Source organism: Pteronotus mesoamericanus, unplaced genomic scaffold (genome assembly GCF_021234165.1).
Source record: "Pteronotus mesoamericanus isolate MK-2021 breed Mesoamerican mustached bat unplaced genomic scaffold, CSHL_Meso_final contig_180, whole genome shotgun sequence".
Classification (NCBI taxonomy): domain Eukaryota; kingdom Metazoa; phylum Chordata; class Mammalia; order Chiroptera; family Mormoopidae; genus Pteronotus; species Pteronotus mesoamericanus.
This window is the reverse complement of record NW_026555076.1, coordinates 9,160,795-9,178,164: the sequence shown is the minus strand read 5'-3', so window position 1 is coordinate 9,178,164 and position 17,370 is coordinate 9,160,795. Positions and strand designations below refer to the sequence as shown.

The 17,370-nt window shown below is 36.8% G+C and overlaps 1 protein-coding gene across 1 annotated transcript in view; it reads left to right on the top strand.

Annotated features, from left to right (window-relative positions):
- Nucleotides 1-16,065, top strand: part of LOC129065493 (transmembrane protease serine 11A-like) — a 48,930-nt gene extending 32,865 nt beyond the window's left edge. The window contains exons 6-10 of the mRNA XM_054566735.1: nt 2,815-2,853; nt 5,152-5,323; nt 10,505-10,764; nt 13,999-14,141; nt 15,904-16,065. Coding sequence (XP_054422710.1) covers nt 2,815-2,853; nt 5,152-5,323; nt 10,505-10,764; nt 13,999-14,141; nt 15,904-16,065 — 776 coding nt within the window. The remainder of the gene's footprint in view (nt 1-2,814; nt 2,854-5,151; nt 5,324-10,504; nt 10,765-13,998; nt 14,142-15,903) is intronic.
- The last annotated feature ends 1,305 nt before the right edge of the window (nt 16,066-17,370 follow it).

Genomic DNA, 17,370 nt, shown 5'->3' with positions numbered 1-17,370 from the left:
GTTTGATGATATTGAACTCCTTTAGTTTTTTCCTGTCTAGGAATCTGCCCTTCAATTCTAAACAATATCTTTGCTGGATAGAGCAATCTAGGCTTTAGGTCCCTGCATTTCATGACTTGGAATATTTCTTGACAATCCCTTCTAGCCTGCAAACTTCCTTTTGAGAAATCAGCTCACAGTCTTATGGGAACACTCCTGTAGGTAAATAACTGCTTTTTCTCTTCCCACTTTTAAGATTCTCTCTTTATCTCTAACCTTTGGCATTTTAATTGTGATGTGTCTTGGAGTGGGCCACTTTGCATCCATCTTGTTTGGGACTCTCTGTACTTCCTGGAATTGCATGTCTACTTCCTTCATCAAATTATAGGAAGTTTTCTTTCATTATTTTTTGCAAATAGATTTCCAATTTCTTGCTCTTTCTTTCTTACTTCTGGCACCCCTATGATATGAATGTTGAAATGCCTGAAATTGTCCCAGAGGGTGTTTATACTATCCTCATTTTTTTTTGGGGGGGGGGGGGATTCTTTTTCCTTGTTCTGATTGGTTTTCTTTTGCTTCCTTGTATTCCAAATCATTGATTTGATTTTCAGCTTCATCCACTCTACTGTATTTCCCTCTAAATCATTCTTTATTTCAATTAGTGTATCCTTCATTTCTGACTGGATCTTTTTTTTGCTGGTGAGATCCTCACTAAGTTCCATCCTTATAACCAGTGTTTTGAACGCTGCATCTCATAAATTGTTTATCCCCATTTTGTTTAGATTTTTTCTGGAGTTTTGACCTATTCTTTCATTTGGGCCATATTTCTTTTTCTTCTCATTTTGGCGGCCTCCCTGTATTTGTTTTTATGTATCAGGTAGAGCTGCTTTGACTCTATGTCTTGGTAGAGTAGCCTTACATAGAAAGTGTCCTGTAGGGTCCTGTGGCACAGACTCTCCTATCACCCAAGCTGGATAACAAGGTGCACCCTCCATGTGGGCTGAGTACACCCTTCTCTTGTAATTGAGCCTTGACTGCTGTTGGCAGGTCAATGGGAGGAATTTTCCCAGGCCAGTCAGCTGCAAGGACTGGCTGTAACCACTGACCAACAACTTCTGCCCTCCATGGAGGATCAGCTCTGCAGATGCAGAGTGGTAGTTCTCCAATGTGGTCTGTAGTTGTCCACTTGGTGCATAGGCCCTAGTGTTCTGTTCAGGGCTACCTTGCCTGAGTTATAAAGCACTCTGAAATGGCTGCTACTTGTGCTGGGCTTGGAGATTCTCAGACAAAGCCTAGCTGTGAATCTAGGCTGGCTGCTGCTAGTGCCTGATCTGGGCCCACTTAGCAAGAGGTACAGGACTCACTGAGGCTGACTGCTGCTTGTTTGACAGGATTAAGGAAGTTGTGAAGCATGAGCCAAGACAAGGCATTCATATGGAAAAATAGCTTGGGTGGATCCATAAGCTGGATGGGATGGAGTCTCAGGAGATCCCAGGGTGGGTCAAACAGTGTTAGCCAGGTTGATGGAATCAGATATGGCACCAGCCTGCTGGCTCTGTGGCCCTGTTGGGGGAGGGTTCAGAAAAGGAACAATAGCCACTGCCCACCTTTCTGTCTGTGAATAAGCTGTCCCCAGCTCTTGCCTTGATGCCAGACACTTCAGTTCCTCTCCATATGCCACTGGAACCTTTCAAGCAGCTCCCCTGGTGCTGGAGCTCAGAGGGAGTGAGTGTGCATAAGTCAGTATGTTGATTCTTTAAGAGGAACTGTTTGAGACTCCAGAAGTTGTTTCTATTGGCTCAGTCCCAGCTGGTTTTTGCAGCCAGAGTTATGGGGACTTCTCTTCTGGCACTGGAACCCTGGGCAAGGGGACCTGGTGTAGGGCTGGGACTCCTTACTCCCAAGGTATCCCTCACAGATTTTTACCCACCACACATGGATGTGAGACCACCTTGTTCCACGTCTCCACCCCTCCTACCAGTCTGGATGGATGCAGTTTCTTTAATTCTGTAGTTGTCAGACTTTCATTCAATTCAATTTCTGACATTTCTGAGTAATGGTTGTTCTATAATTTACTTGTAATTTTGATATGGTTGTGTGAGGAGGCAAGCCATTCTTACCTATGCCACCATATTGCCATAAGTCTCTCAACTTAAGTGTTCATGTTTTCTTTATCATATTTCTAACTTTGGTGGAAATTAATAGAATTCAATCTTAGTTTAATACAATAATTGACCTTTGCCAATATATTCAGCAGATATTGGATAAGAGTACACAATAGTTCATTCTTCAGGTAAAAAGCAATTTGATAATTCAGGAATTGTGTTTTAGTATTTTAAACATACTTTTTTTTGGAGTTTTCAAAGTGTTTTCATTTTTAATTGCTAAATGCTTTCACCAAAGAAAGTCTTATCTGAACTCTCAAAGAAAAGAGGACTTAATTTGTTCTGATTAAGTCTGGGTTTCATCCTCAAAACCCCATCTACTTGTTCCCTCTTTCCCTATTTTCCCTTTCTTCTGAGGCAGAATCCAAAGAGGCTTTATCCTGCACCATTGGAAAACCACTGTCCAAAAACTATATGTGAATTTTAATCATCCACTATTTGTGTGTTAATCACTCACTGCTAGAGGTATTATAAGCCCCATTGGAGGTTACCTATAAGTCTACAGAAATTATATCCATATCCTATTGTATCAGGTAACCATTCTCCTGTCTGATGAGTATGTTCAACTATCTCTAATCTATATATGGTCAATATTCTCTGATAATTCAGGTTATGAAGGCCAATCAGGAAGATATCAAATTATTACTCTTTCTTCTATTTTGTTTTTCAGCAATGAGCTCCTCAACAGGGAAGTTAACTGTCCAAGCATGTAAGTCTAGTTAGCTTATAAAAACAAGTTCAATTTCTATATCAGAAAGGATAATATCTTCAAATATTACCTCATAATTTCCCATCAATGTCCAACTTTTCTTTGGGAGAGAATAAAAATTGGACAATATGGAAATACTTTCTTCTAACTGTAAGGTTGATCTTTTCTCATGTTTAAAAAATATTTTAATATATGTATAACTCATGTACACAGGCAACAGAGTGGTGATGGCCAGAGGGAAGGGGGTTGCAGGGGCTGAGTGGAGGTGGGCAAAATGGGAGGGTGATGAGGACATCTACAATAACATAAACAATAAAAATAAAGTAAAAAAAGAAAAGTGTTTTATATGGTTACAATTTAAAGCAATTTGAAGAAGTTACATATATTTCTGGTTTGGAATAAATGGACTTGTGCTAAATTTCTAAAATGCTATTAAAAAGGTGCTTTCTGCTGAGAAATAAAATAATGAGAAAGTGATAAGTGAGAAGATAGATCCCTACCTGTGACTGACCTATAAAATTTGCTTAGTATATCTCACCATCATGGTTAACAGCAGCTCCGTTTTTCTTACTTTATATCATTCTGATCAAAATTTTGAAAGGTTTTATAAAAGGATGATGAATTTGAGCAAACATATTTATGAGTTCACCTATGTATCTTGCAAGCACACCACACTATACATTTTCATTCATTCTTTCATTCATTCAACAAATACCATTTTAACATCTCCCAAGTTCCAGAAAGTGAATACCATTGGGAATGACATAATTCTGCTTCTAAAATTAAGAATCTAAAGGTAGGGAAAGACATAAATAAATCAGGAAATGCTAAAATATTGTAATAAATGCTATGACAGAACATCCACACTGCTATGACAGTGAATCACATTTAGCTAACCTTGTCTTGTAGAGTCAGAAAGTGATTTGAGAGAGCAAAGAGGGAGGCCGTGAATCAAGTGACAAGTGGGATGGCTGTCTTGGTCAGGGGAAGTAGTATGTAAAAATGTCTTTTGAAAAGGAAGTACACAGTCATTTCTTGTAATTGCAAAATGTCATTGTGGCTGGGATATAGAATGGGGGTTGAAGGTATCAGAAAAAAAGCATGATTAATGGTGATCAAAGACCAGAATCATGCTGTAGCGTTTCAACCTTATTTGGTGAGCAGTGAGAAATCACTGGAGGGTTTTACTCATATTAGAAAGATGACTCAGTCTTCTATGTGGAGAATGGAATGGAGGAAAATGACTACAGTCAGGGAGATAAACTGGGAAACTGTCACTGTCTTCCAGATAAGAAAAATGGTAGTCTAAACTTGTGTAATGGCAGAGCAATGGAGATTTCTAAAATGACCAGCCACAGCTGGAGTGTAATCAATACCAGTAAAATAAATTTTCTTTTTTAATACCTAATGAGTTGGATCAAGAATTGAAGTTATTGTATTTTCTTTGTTAGCACCATACTCTAAACAGGCTTAATTCATAACAGGAACCCTAAACAGCAAACTAATCTCTGATCTGATGCACATAATAGAATACATATTTATTCCCACCAATAGCAAATGTGGCATTTATGTGGAAACATGGAACCCTCCATCCTAAAGAGTGAGAGACTGGTCATGGTACATTAACTCATGCACACTTTAAGAACTTGTCACTCAGAAAAATATACAGGAGAAGGAGTTCCAACAAATAGGCAATTACTTGTCTGGTCAGTTCTCTTGTGAAAAGTTCATGTCAAAGTAATACTGTTGAATCACCTAAAACTAGAAAACAATTGTTAGTGTGCACTCCCAGGACATGTAGATAATTGACACCACAAGTTCTTAGGATACACACTTTGTAGTGTCAACCCTTCGCAGCTGTACATAGCTTTGATAAACAATATATAGCCACATCTATAAATGTAGGGAGAGAGCAAAACATCAACATATCAGTAAATACAAAAAATAGGTATTTTATTTTGTTTAGATTTTATTTATTTATTTTTAAAGAAGGGAAGAGAGAGAGAAAGAGAGGAAGAGAAACATCAATATGTGGTTGCCTCTCACGCACCTCCCTACTGGGGACCTGGCCCGCAACCCAGGCACGTGCCCTACACTAGGAATCAAACTGGCAACCCTTTGGTTCGCAGGCTGGCACTCGATCCCCTGAGCCACACCAGCCAGGGCAAAGATAGGTACTAATATTGAACACATTTATATAACAATAGATGCAAATATTGCATTACAATACTCTATTAGGTTCTTTGTATCAAAAATTACAGAGACATTTCTATAACTTAATAATCTCATCTCTTTCAGGTTGTGGTAAACGAGCTGTGTCATTAATTGTCAATAGGATAATGTCCGGAGACATTGCGGCCAAGGCTGCCTGGCCTTGGCAAGCTTCCCTTCAGCGTGATAATGTACATCAGTGTGGGGCCACTTTGATCAGTAATACATGGCTCATCACTGCAGCACACTGCTTTAAGAGGTGAGTAGCAGACCTTAAGTAACACCCCACTACCACTAAAAAACAAAAACCAAAACTTTGAGCTTTATTATGTTCTCAGTAATAAGCAATACCTGCAAATATTAACTGAGGTAAAATGAGAAATTCCTTTCAGATTGTTTTCTAAAATAATGTTACACTTGCATACTTACGTGGAAAGTTGGGAGGGGGGCAGTTGTGGTAGTCATTACTCTAGTATTTGCAGAGTTTTAAAGAAATTAGGTAAAGAAACGAAAGTCATCCTAGCACAAAGTATTTACTATTAACACGTATAATAAATCCTTTTTCAAACAATCCTTTCTGCTTGATACTAGTGTCTTTTCTGCCAAACACTTGGGCCAGTCTCATGCATATCACAAATAATCAAATTAACTACAAAGTAAAATTGGAATCTTCAATGGATGTTGGGAGTTGGTAACTGTGATAATGGAGAAATGCTCAAATTAAATTTTATAGCACTAACATGAAGATCTGATGTAATTAGAGCGGGTCACAACCAAAATGGGAAAATTACCAAGATGATAAGAACAGGTAATTCAAAAAAGATTCCTCTGAGTAAGGATTAAGAGGCCTGTGGGCCACCCAATGAGACCTTCATAAAACCCTCTTGACAATGGTGCTGCAAAAGGCAAACTGGAAGGAAAGACAGCACTTGTGCTATCATATATTTGCTTCAGATGAACAGTTAACAATTCTTTATACATTCTAAGCATCATTACAATATACATTCCCTAAATATGAGATAAAATGACTTCTTTTCATAAGTTTTAGTTTTATTTTTCAAAAAGAAAATAACCAGTCAGACCATTTTATTACTGTTATATTTAAAATTTTGGATTTCTTTTTAAGTAGGTTCACTTTATGACCTTTCTCTAGTACCAAATATCATGGTGATTACAGGGGTTCCTGGGTTTCTCTGTAAAGCAGGTAGCAGGAGGATTTAGGGAGCAAAACATTGTTCCAGAGAGCTGGAGAGCTGTACCTGATCTCCATGACCTTGGAGAAGTTATTAAACTTCTCCAGTTATGAATTCTCAAGTTATTAATACACTTCATAGTGTATTAAAAATAGATAGTCTTGGGTTCCTCTGGAGCCCTAAAATCCTGACTTTTGATATGATAGTAAATTCTGCTTCCCTATGAGTCTAAATCTTTTTAAGATTTGGATCCTTCAACTACAAAAGGCATGAGAGCTCAAGAGGCCAATATGTGAGAAGCATAGAAATCCTTTATACAGGTACCTAGTTTAAGACTAAATATCTCAAAGTAATGGAGAGCTTACTACCTCCAAAGTTAGCCAGTTTTGTGGGAGATAGTTCTACTTTTGCAAAGGTCTTGAAAACACTGAGGACCAAATCTGCATTCTAATAACTGCTATCCATTGGCATTTGTTCTTTCATTCATAGAACAGCTATTCCTTTCTTTCTCTTTTCAAAACAAAAGATTAGAAAATTAGTAAGAATATCCAAAGCATATGTGAAAATAAATAAATATCACTACTTTATTTCACAGCATCAACTTGCCCATGTCCTACCATCCTGGTGCTTCTATGAATGTTCTTGATTTTGTCAGTGTCCCTTAAAATATGCTTCCAAAAACTAAACATATTTCTCCAGATGGTAGTATAATTAATATCCTAATGACAAAGTAATATAAAAATGCTTCTGGAAAAAATTAAATAATATAAGTTGAATGTAAGAGTAATAGGTAGTTCAGTAACTAAACAACTCTATCAAAGGATGATGATTTAGAATGGCTGTAGAAATACTGAGGATATTTTTTTATGGCCCATCTAAGACTCTAATCCTACAGCCTATCCAAGACAGTATATTTTGTAGGCTTGGCAGGTAATGTGGAAGTTATGCCCAAAGAGTAACTGATAACATACACTGGAAAGGAAAAACAAATGGGTTTGAAAAAAGGAATTTCAAAAGAACTTTATGTTAAAGTAATAAGCATGAGTTAAATGATGAAATTCAATAGATATATATGTAAGGCTCTAACTTGGATTTTAAAAATCCAATACATCAGTACAAAAGGTAGACATATGCTTTAACACATGAAAATTGCTCAGAAATTTTTATTGGAAGATAGACTACTATGAGTCAGCTGTTCACAAAACTACACTGTGATTTAGATTACATTAAAAGAAGTGCAAGACCTAGAATACATGAGATGTCAGAACTTTGTTGGTCAGATCCTGACTAGAATGGAGAGTTTCGTCCTGGACAATACACCTAAAGAGAACTTGACAAAATGAAATACTCTTAGAATAGTAGAGAGTACTGGCTGGTAAAGAAAGATGGTGGTATATCCATACAGCCTTGCCATTCAAAGCATAGTTCACAGACATGCAGCACTGACATAACTAGGAAATTTGTTTAAAATGCAGGATTATACTAAGTGAAATAAGACAGTCAGAGAAAGGCAAACACCATATGATTTCACATATATGTGGAATTTAATGAAAATAAACTGATGAACAAAATAGAAACAGAGGCAGAGATACATGGAACAGGCTGACAGCTATCAGAGAAGAGGGGTATTGGAGGGCAGGATGAAAGGTGAAGAGATTAAGTAAAATACACACATGCGCGCGCGCACCCCACTCCAGTGTGGTGATAGCCAGAGAAAAGGGGGATTGTGGGGGGTGGGCTAGGTGGAGGTAGGCTAAAGTGGGGGATGGGGATGGAAAGAGACTTTGCTTGGGGCAACGGGCACATAATGCAGGGTGCAGATGATGTGTTATTGAGTTTTACAATGGAAACCTGCATAACTTTGTGAACTGATGTTCATCCCAATAAATTCAGTTAAAAAATGCAGAAATCTCAAGCCCTATCTCCAGCCTACAGAATCAGGAGCTGAGTTCTAATAGACCCCTCATATTATTTGTTTATACATTAAAGCTTGCATAACTATCTTAGGGGACCATTTTATCCTGAAAGAACTCTGGCAGAGATGATACATAATTATGTTCATGTATCTGAGATATTTTCTTGTGAAAAAGAATTAGATAATCAAGTAAGAACTTGCCAATAATCACAGATGTTCAAAGATGAAAGAGATTCCAAGGTAAAGAAAGGGATTTTAAGGCAAAGATGTCCCCATCTGCAGAAGGGTTCATGCATAGACAATCACCACTTGAGGGTGTTCTTTTAACAACTGTTATCATTTACTAAGCCCCAATATGCTACAAACAGTTGGTTAGGTTCTTAAGATTTATTTTATATAATTCTTAAATCTCCCTCACTTGGTAAACCTTGCTTAGTAAGCCCTTTTTCACTGAGGGAAATAAGGAAAGGAAAGTAACTTGCCCAAAGTCACAATGTTAGAAGATGGTAGAGCTGAACACAAGAATGTATCTTTCTCATTGCAAATCCCATCTCTCAAACACTGGCTCAGTGAGAGAACTAAATGACTTTGTATGGCTTTTTCTCCTCAGACGATTTGATATTATTGCAGTATAATACTGAGTTAACACTTTAAGAAACCTTATTATATGCTTTTTTTAAGCTGATAATCAACAAAATTCCCAGATCCTTTTCATAGGGATGGTTTTCAGACCAGGCGTCACCACTTTGAATTTTTTACAATTTATTTGGGGATCTAAATTACTATTTTATATTTATCACCAGTAAATTGCATCATGTTGATTTGGGGCCAGATTTAAAAATTTTTAAGTTTACATGTAATCTTCACTTAGCATCTTTCATATCAGGTATTTCTTTCTGATTGTAATCTACATATGTAACAAACACATACTGTATTAAATAGTATCAAGCCCTTGTTGGAAAGTGTTAGAATGAGTATATATAATTCTGTTCTTTTCCAAGTTCAAAATACCCATTTTATGTGAAGTTTGTCTAGGCATGATTAAGTTGAGAACACAGATTTGCACCAATAAATCTCACAAAAGACTGATTTATAAATAAAAATGTTAACCTATTTATGCTATCTAAACAATTGCTTATAAACAAATTTTTATTCCTCTTTACTCATTATTATTTTTCCACATCAAAATTGTGTATAAAATGAAATTTTAAATTGCTTCAAAAATAAAAATAATAATACCAGCACAATCAACAGCTGTCATTTTGGACTTAATCCCCATTGGTATGTTTATAATAAATACTTCTCTTTAAGATACTACCTATTAAGAAATAATTAGGTTGAGAAACAAGTCTCTATATGGGTAGTATTTATCTATTTGTTCATCCCTTATAGATAATGTGCAATTAATTAGTAAGGAACATTTATCTTGCTATTAATAAATAGATTTGGATGAGAGACCATGTTCTATAAAAAGAAGAGCAGGGCGAGAAATATATATGTGATACTAGGTAAATAATAGTGTCACATCTGTATACTGGGTAAATAGTGTCACATCTAGGCCTTATTCCATACTAGACGATCTTCCATTACTAGATAACCTTTCCAATCCCTGTATGTACCATTACCCACCAGTTACCCAAGCCCACAAGTTAGAAGTCACACACAATCAACCATCTCTCATAGGACCACTGACAGCTTTTACCTCATCCACTCTTACCTTCCAACAATCTATTCTCCAGAAAGAACCATATGATTTTTTAAAAATATGAATGGAACTAAAGTACTTTCATCCTAAAATAATCCAGTTAATTCCTATGTCACTTGAATAAAGTCCAGGCACTTTGTTCATGACCTGTAAGACACTCTACAACCTGATTCCCCTCTACTTCTCCAACCTCACCCCCCCACCATTCTTCCTTTGTGTCCTGAACTGCAGCACTTCTGGTCAAAATCTTTGGGAAGTTTGTTTTCCTTCACTAGAAAGTAATACTTTCACCTCAGAGAACTTTTCTGTCTTGTTCAGCACTTTATTCTCAGCAGTTGGAATAAGGCTCAGCACATAGATGTCCAATAAACATTTGATGAAAGAGATAAATGAATATTTTCTGTGCTTTACAGTTCTAAAAAATTAATAATTCTGTATTAGTTTCAGCTCTAAGATGTTCTTTGTATATGTTTATCTTTTAAAATAATGCCTATAGACTGTATTTAAATAGTCAAAGCTATTATTGCAACCAAGTATTTTTCAGGATGGTATTTTCTCTTTTATTAGCCTACATGCAATTATTTTTGTGCTTTTTATATATTCTGTCCATTTCTAATCTTTTTTCAGTAATGCAAATCCACGTCAGTGGACTGTTAGCTTTGGGACAACAATCAATCCTCCACTGATGAAAAGAAATGTCAAGAGAATTATTGTCCATGAGAGGTATCACTCGCCAGCAAGAGAGTATGACATTGCGGTTGTGCAGTTTTCTCCCAGAGTCTCCTTTAGTGATGATGTTCGCCGGGTTTGTTTGCCGGAAGCCTCTGCATCCTTCCGACCGAATTCAACTGTCTATATCACAGGGTTTGGAGCACTTTACTATGGTGGTAAGTATCTCAAAAAGGACCACAGAGTAGTACTGAGCCTTTTTTAGGGCTGTGTGATTTCATTTCTCCTTCGATATTATCCTGCCAGCCATTTCACACAATTTGGTTGCATTAGTTAGGGCTCCTATTTTGCAAGTGACAGAAATTTAACTCAGATTAGCCAAAGAGAAGAATAATGATAAAATGGCAAATTTTGCCCGTGTGACTTGGGAATCAAGGGATGGGTTTGGTCTGGCTTCCGCCACAGCTGGTTTCAGGACTCCGGTCACCAGGCTGGAAATGCCTGGATCACTGCATTTCCGGGCCCTCTTTTCCTTTTCCTGTGGAGGGATTCTCACTCCTAAGGTGGCCATCAACAGCTCAGGGCTCACATCATCCATCCCTACAAGATCCTGAGGGAAGAACACATCTATCTCTCGGCCAGAATCTACATTAATCCCTGGAAAGATCTCTTTTGGCCCAGTTTGGGTCCAGGGGCACTCGCATTGGCTGGCTAACTCAGATAGTCAACCCAAGCCTATACCACAAAAGGCAGGTGTGTGATTGGCAGCCTGGTCAAGATCACATGGAAAGGGGAAGAGGCAGTTCCAAAAGAGTGGGCTCTAAAAGACATAGAGGATGTACCTTCAGCATCACCCAGCTTTATTTCTATGTGCTGTTCTCTATGCAATTCCAGGTATACTTCAGATATGTTGTAATCCTCATACCCACCTTCACTCCAACGCTCCCTCACATTGCGCCCCTGCTCTGGGAGCCTTCTTTGTCCTTTCATCTCCTCCTCTCAGTTTTCCATCCCTTGTTTTCACTTTCCTCAGTCACCCCACAAATTTTTCCTTTGGTAGGCTACAAACTCCATCTGCAGCAAAATCTGCTTCGGAAGAGGCTAATTTTAGAGTGATCAGGAATAAGAATACTGAATAGAGATAAATTGTCTCCGATAACAGAACATCTGTTGCCCTCTCTAAGATGATTTAGCTTAATAATACTAACTAGTTTCTTAAGAATAAAAATAATTTTATTTTTAAATATTTTTTGGGCATACGTAGTCAGACACACTCTGGATTCTAAAATCTGGTCCAGGTATATACATATAAAATAAGGAGAGGATTTTTTTAACTCGGGGCTTGAGAAGATAAGAAAAGGCTTTCTGAGAATGACAAAATCCATTCACAGACTTCTAAACAATTTATATACAATAAATTCTAGAGAATAAACCCTTAATTCTCAGTCTCTACTAAGAAACTAGGAACCTTTCACTAATGTGGCTAAGAATAGATGTCCTGTGTGTTTTCATTCCATATTATACAAGCTGAGAAGTATATGGCTTTCTTTAAGGTCATATTACCGATAACAGCAATTATTATCCATAGTTCCTTAATTCCTGGGGTGGCTGAGTGGAGCTGCAGGCCAGACACCTCTATGTCTGCACTCTGTCTAATAGGTTTTGTCCTAAGACAGAGTTTGCAGTCTCTGCTTCATGATGATGGGGCGGGGGGTGGGATGGGCATCGCAGATTCCCTGTGGCTGGTGGGATGAAGCGTTCCCGGCCTGGAGTTATACCTGGCATAATATTTTTTTAAGTAGCCACAAAATTTATCTGACGTGTAGGACTCTATGCTGAACAACAGGAGACCCACTTTTTCAAGCACCTGGGGACATTCGCAAAGATAGACCATATCCGGGTCCATAAAACAACCCTCCACAAATGTTAAAAAATTAAAATCCCACATAGTATGCTCTCTGATCATGAAGGAATCAAACTAGAAACTAGTAACAGAAACATAACAGGAAAATCTCCAAATGCTTAGGAATTAAAACAACATACTTCTAAATAATCCATAGTTCAGAGAGGAAACCTTGAAGAATATTTTAAGTATTCATAGAATTGGATTAAAATGAAAAATAACATATCAATATATTCAGAGTGCAACTAAGATGGTGAAGAGAAGGAAATTTATAGCAAATGTGTAAATTAGAAAAGCAGAAAATTCTCAGATCAATAATCTAAGCTCCCACTTCAAGTAACTAGAAAAGAGCAGAAAAATAAACCTAAAATAAGCAGAAGGAAGGAAATAATAAAGATTAGAAAGTAATAAAAGCAAAAGAAAATAATAAAATTAATGAAATTAAAAAGCTAATTCTTTTCAAAATTATCAATATTTTGTAAGAAATGTTATTCAGCATGCCTACAGTAGTTGAGGAATAGTTTAAGGGGTTCCAGGATTTATTTAAAATAGCAATCAAGGTATTGACTGGGGCTGTGATCTCATCTGCAGCTCTGGGTTCTCTTCCAAGCTTATTGATTGTTGGTGGAATTTGGTTTCTTGCAGCTATAGAGCTTGTGGCAGCTTGCTTCTTCAATGTCATCAGAAAAAAAGCCTTTAAACTCAGAAAAGGCCTAAATCCCTTGTAAAAGAATTCACCTGATTAGGTCAGGCCCACCGTAGATAATCTCCCTTTTCATGAACTCATATCAAAGGGAATTTATCTTAATTACACCTAAAAAAAAATCCCTCACCTGTGCCCAATAACTTAACCTAATCATAAGAATGACATCCATTATATTCCAAGTAGAGGGGAAGAAGATCACAAAGGAATCATGGGGATCATCACTGAACTCTATTACAGTGTCCATTTCTCAACATCTATGAGGTCTCTATAAAGAATCTGTGAATACTTGGGATATTCTTTGTTTCTACCATAGGCAGTAGTCTTCCTGCCATTATATTGGTTCCTACAACCCTTACTTTATAATCTGGAGTCCCAAACTTAGAACACACAAAAAATGATATTGTTGCCTTTAAATGTTATTTTATGTGTGGAAGTTCTTCATAAAATGTAAAGGGTAAAATAAATATACATAGTATTACAGTTATTTTATCAAGCCAATGGAGAAAACTATCAAGACCTACAAATACAAACTTTGTTTGTTTAAATTAATGTCTTCCTAAATACATAAATTTATCTTTTTAAAATAAAGATACAAAGATTTTCCGGCAAAAGAAACAAAACAGTTTTTCTTGCTAATATAGATATTTATAAAAATACAATAAGGATAAAAATCATTTCAATATGCCAGATTTTAAACAGAATTTTTTCCCCTCAGGAAACTGCTTACAACCTCATACTGTATGGACAATTTTAGTATAAGAAAGATTTGAAAAGAATCTTCTCACTTCATTCTACTGAAGGATGCTGATTGTAAATGCTAAAATTACTTTGTTTTTTCTTCAGGGGAATCTCAAAATGATCTCCGAGAAGCCAGACTCAAGATCATAAGTGATGATGTATGCAAGCAACGAAAAGTATATGGCAATGATATAAAATTTGGGATGTTTTGTGCTGGATATCTGGAAGGCATTTATGATGCCTGCAGGGTAGGTGGAGAGAGATTACTTTTAATATCACTAACTCAAATTTTTTTATCCAGTTTAATAAATATTCTATGGTCTTTATACTAGTATAAAATAATAGATATCTTGTCAGTTCAAAAGTTTCTAAATGCAAATTTCACAACATATGTATTTTTAAATCTTTTAAGCAAAATGAAGTAAGCAGAGTTCTATTGATGCTCTCAAACTAACCTTAAAATTAAATTTTCTTAATACCAGAATTTTAAAGATTCATAAAACTTTCTTTCCTCAAAGGGATCACATCTAGAAAGGAAATAATCATGAACAATGAACTATGATGTCATGTTATAAATGACACAATGAAGAGAAAATATTTTTATCTTTAAGGGAACATTTCAGAGCAAGTTATCCAAGGGATCGCATTAAATTGAAGCCTGAAGGATAAATAGCACTTGCCCAATTATAGAATAAGAAAAGAATATTTTAGAAAAGAAAAAGAGCATAGCCACAATTATGAAGGTATGAAATACCTCATAATTTTATACCCTCAATACCCTCAATATTTGAGGGAGCACCAGGTAACCTACTGGGTCCCAGCATAATGAGCAGTGAGAAGCTGCAAATGCCAAGAAGGTGGATTAGGCCACATTGTGACTATCTAGAGCCCTACCACGTCCTCCTCTGTCATCCAATATCTGTCCTGCATCTGTGTGTTCTGACAGGGTATAAAAGTGTGTTTCTTCTTGGAGGCACTTGCCTTATAATGTGAGATCCCTGAAAACACCAAGGACATAATTCTACCTGGGGAAATGATTGGGATGGTATTAACATCAGGTGGCGGCAAGCCCTTTCAGAGTTCCCACAGATTACACAACATGGGCAACCTCTGTCAGACAAAGGTATTCCACCTACATCTATATGTAGCCTATAGGCTGGACAAGAGCAGGATCTGACACATATCTAGCCTCAGTTGTTAAAAACATGGGAGAAGGAAGCTAACATTCAGAGAATCCCGAGAGGTGCATGCCTGACAGACAAGGGGAAGGTAGCGCCAGGAGGTTAGGAGCATCCATAATAGGGAGTCTAGGCAAATGGTGAGGTTAATGACAAGGCTCAGGAAGGACTTGTGGTCATGAAGAGGCTTCCCTGGATTGGGGAGCAGAGGTAAGATTCCTAACCCATGACTGTGCAAGTGAATAATATGACAAGGCTGGAGTCATAGAAAAAGTGGGAAAGTTATTGAGGAAGGGACTCAGGCACCAGGGTCCAACACAAGAACACAGTTATTGCAACTGGGGTTCATGGTGTGGGGCTCAGTCTGCCTGAGAAAAGAGAAGTCAAAGCACACTACTTAGAGTCAGGAGAAAAACAACATCGGCTTGACTGTCTGTGTTATATTATTGAAATTTGCTAAGAATAGATGTGAAGCATCTTACCCTTCTCCCCACGGAGGTAACTATGTGAAGGATGGGTGTGTTAATTAACCTCATGGTGCTAGTCATTTCACAAAGTATAGTATGTCAAATCACCACATTTTCCCTTTAAATATATACAATTTTATCTGTCAATTCTATATCTATAAAGCTGATAAATAAAATGTGAGAACTAAAATTTTTATAGGCTTTTAAAGACATATAGTTTTTAAAATCCATGTTTCAATTAATTATCCTATCATTGGTAATCTACATATATGTTTAATAATAAAATATATAGTTCATCAGAAAATCAAGTAATAAGCTTTACATTTAGCTAATTTTCCTTCTCTTTTTTCTTTTTTTATTTTCAGGGTGATTCTGGGGGACCTTTGGTCATAAAGGATCTTAAAGATACCTGGTATCTCATTGGAATTGTGAGCTGGGGGAATAACTGTGGTCAAAGGAACAAACCTGGTGTCTACACAATGGTGGCTTATTACCGAAACTGGATTGCTTCAAAAACAGGCCTCTAAGTCACTGTACAAGTTAAACATTGAGAGCTGTATGCAGGCCATACATGTAAGAGAATCCAAATATTCAGGGGATGCAGTTTAACAGAGTGAGATTAATGACTGGACATAGAAACAAGACACGTGACATGATTTATTTAAGAATCACTTTAATCAACCAATAACCTACAGCCAATTCATGAAGGATTTAAATTTGTAAAGGGGTGGGTCAATTTAGCCTGACCTGAAAAATATAGCAGAGGTGCTCAGCTCTTTAAATCATACAAGCTGGAGTATAAAAGAGGGGCAATGCACTTTTTTGAGAATAATCCATGAGAATTGTCCGGGTGTGACCTTAGGTGAGTGACTTTTTAAACTCTCAAGAGTTCAAGAAACATTTATGCAGGGGTGGGCAAAAGTGGATTTACAGTTTTGAGTACATGAAACACAGAGTTTATTCTTGTACTATTGCTTATTAATTATTATCTTATTTTATATACAAACAACTGTAAACCTACTTTTGCCCACCCCTACATAATCTCCAGAGTTCACAAATACTTTTTTCTCATTATTTCAGGTTTTCCAAAGAGATTTTCCACCATGAGAAAATAAATTTTCTACTTATAGTGTCATTGGAGGGATACTCATAAAAGAAAGTTATATTGGGAAACAAAGTATTGTGATAAATTAAGCCAGAGGTCTTCTACCCTTTTTCTTTTGGTTCTAACCTCCCTAATTTTTGGTGACGTTTTGCGCGTGTGCGCACACACACACACACACACACACACACACACACACACAGATATCCCCACCCTACAGATATACTCAGAGAAAGCCTGATTAATGAATGAGTACATAAATTAATTAACTAGTCAAAAGACATATTTTTGTTACAAGAAATTTTGGAGAAGGTGATAGTAACTTCATGAGCAGTCCCAAAACAGTGAGACAAAATATTGACATTTTATAGATGCACTTACATGTTTCTACCAAAAGGAGGTGACTTTGTATACTATTATTTAGGTTAAGTGCCTAGGAAAAAAAAATGAGAATTTGCCAATACCTTGAAAAATCAAAGAGCATTGTCCTTCTAGATAAAGCATTTCTTTGTGTTGCAGCAGCCAATTATTCCCTAAAGTTTGTGGCAGTAGGCTGACTATTGCAACCCTGAAACCCTAGTTTAAAAAAAGTTTTTAAATAAATATGAATTTTGAAGACCTGCCACGCAGGACACATGAACAGAGAGGTCTGAAAGAACAAATATCCCTCCTAAACCAAGTGTGTTGTGAAGACACTGGCAAAGTCAGGCACATGTATTCCAGGAAACAA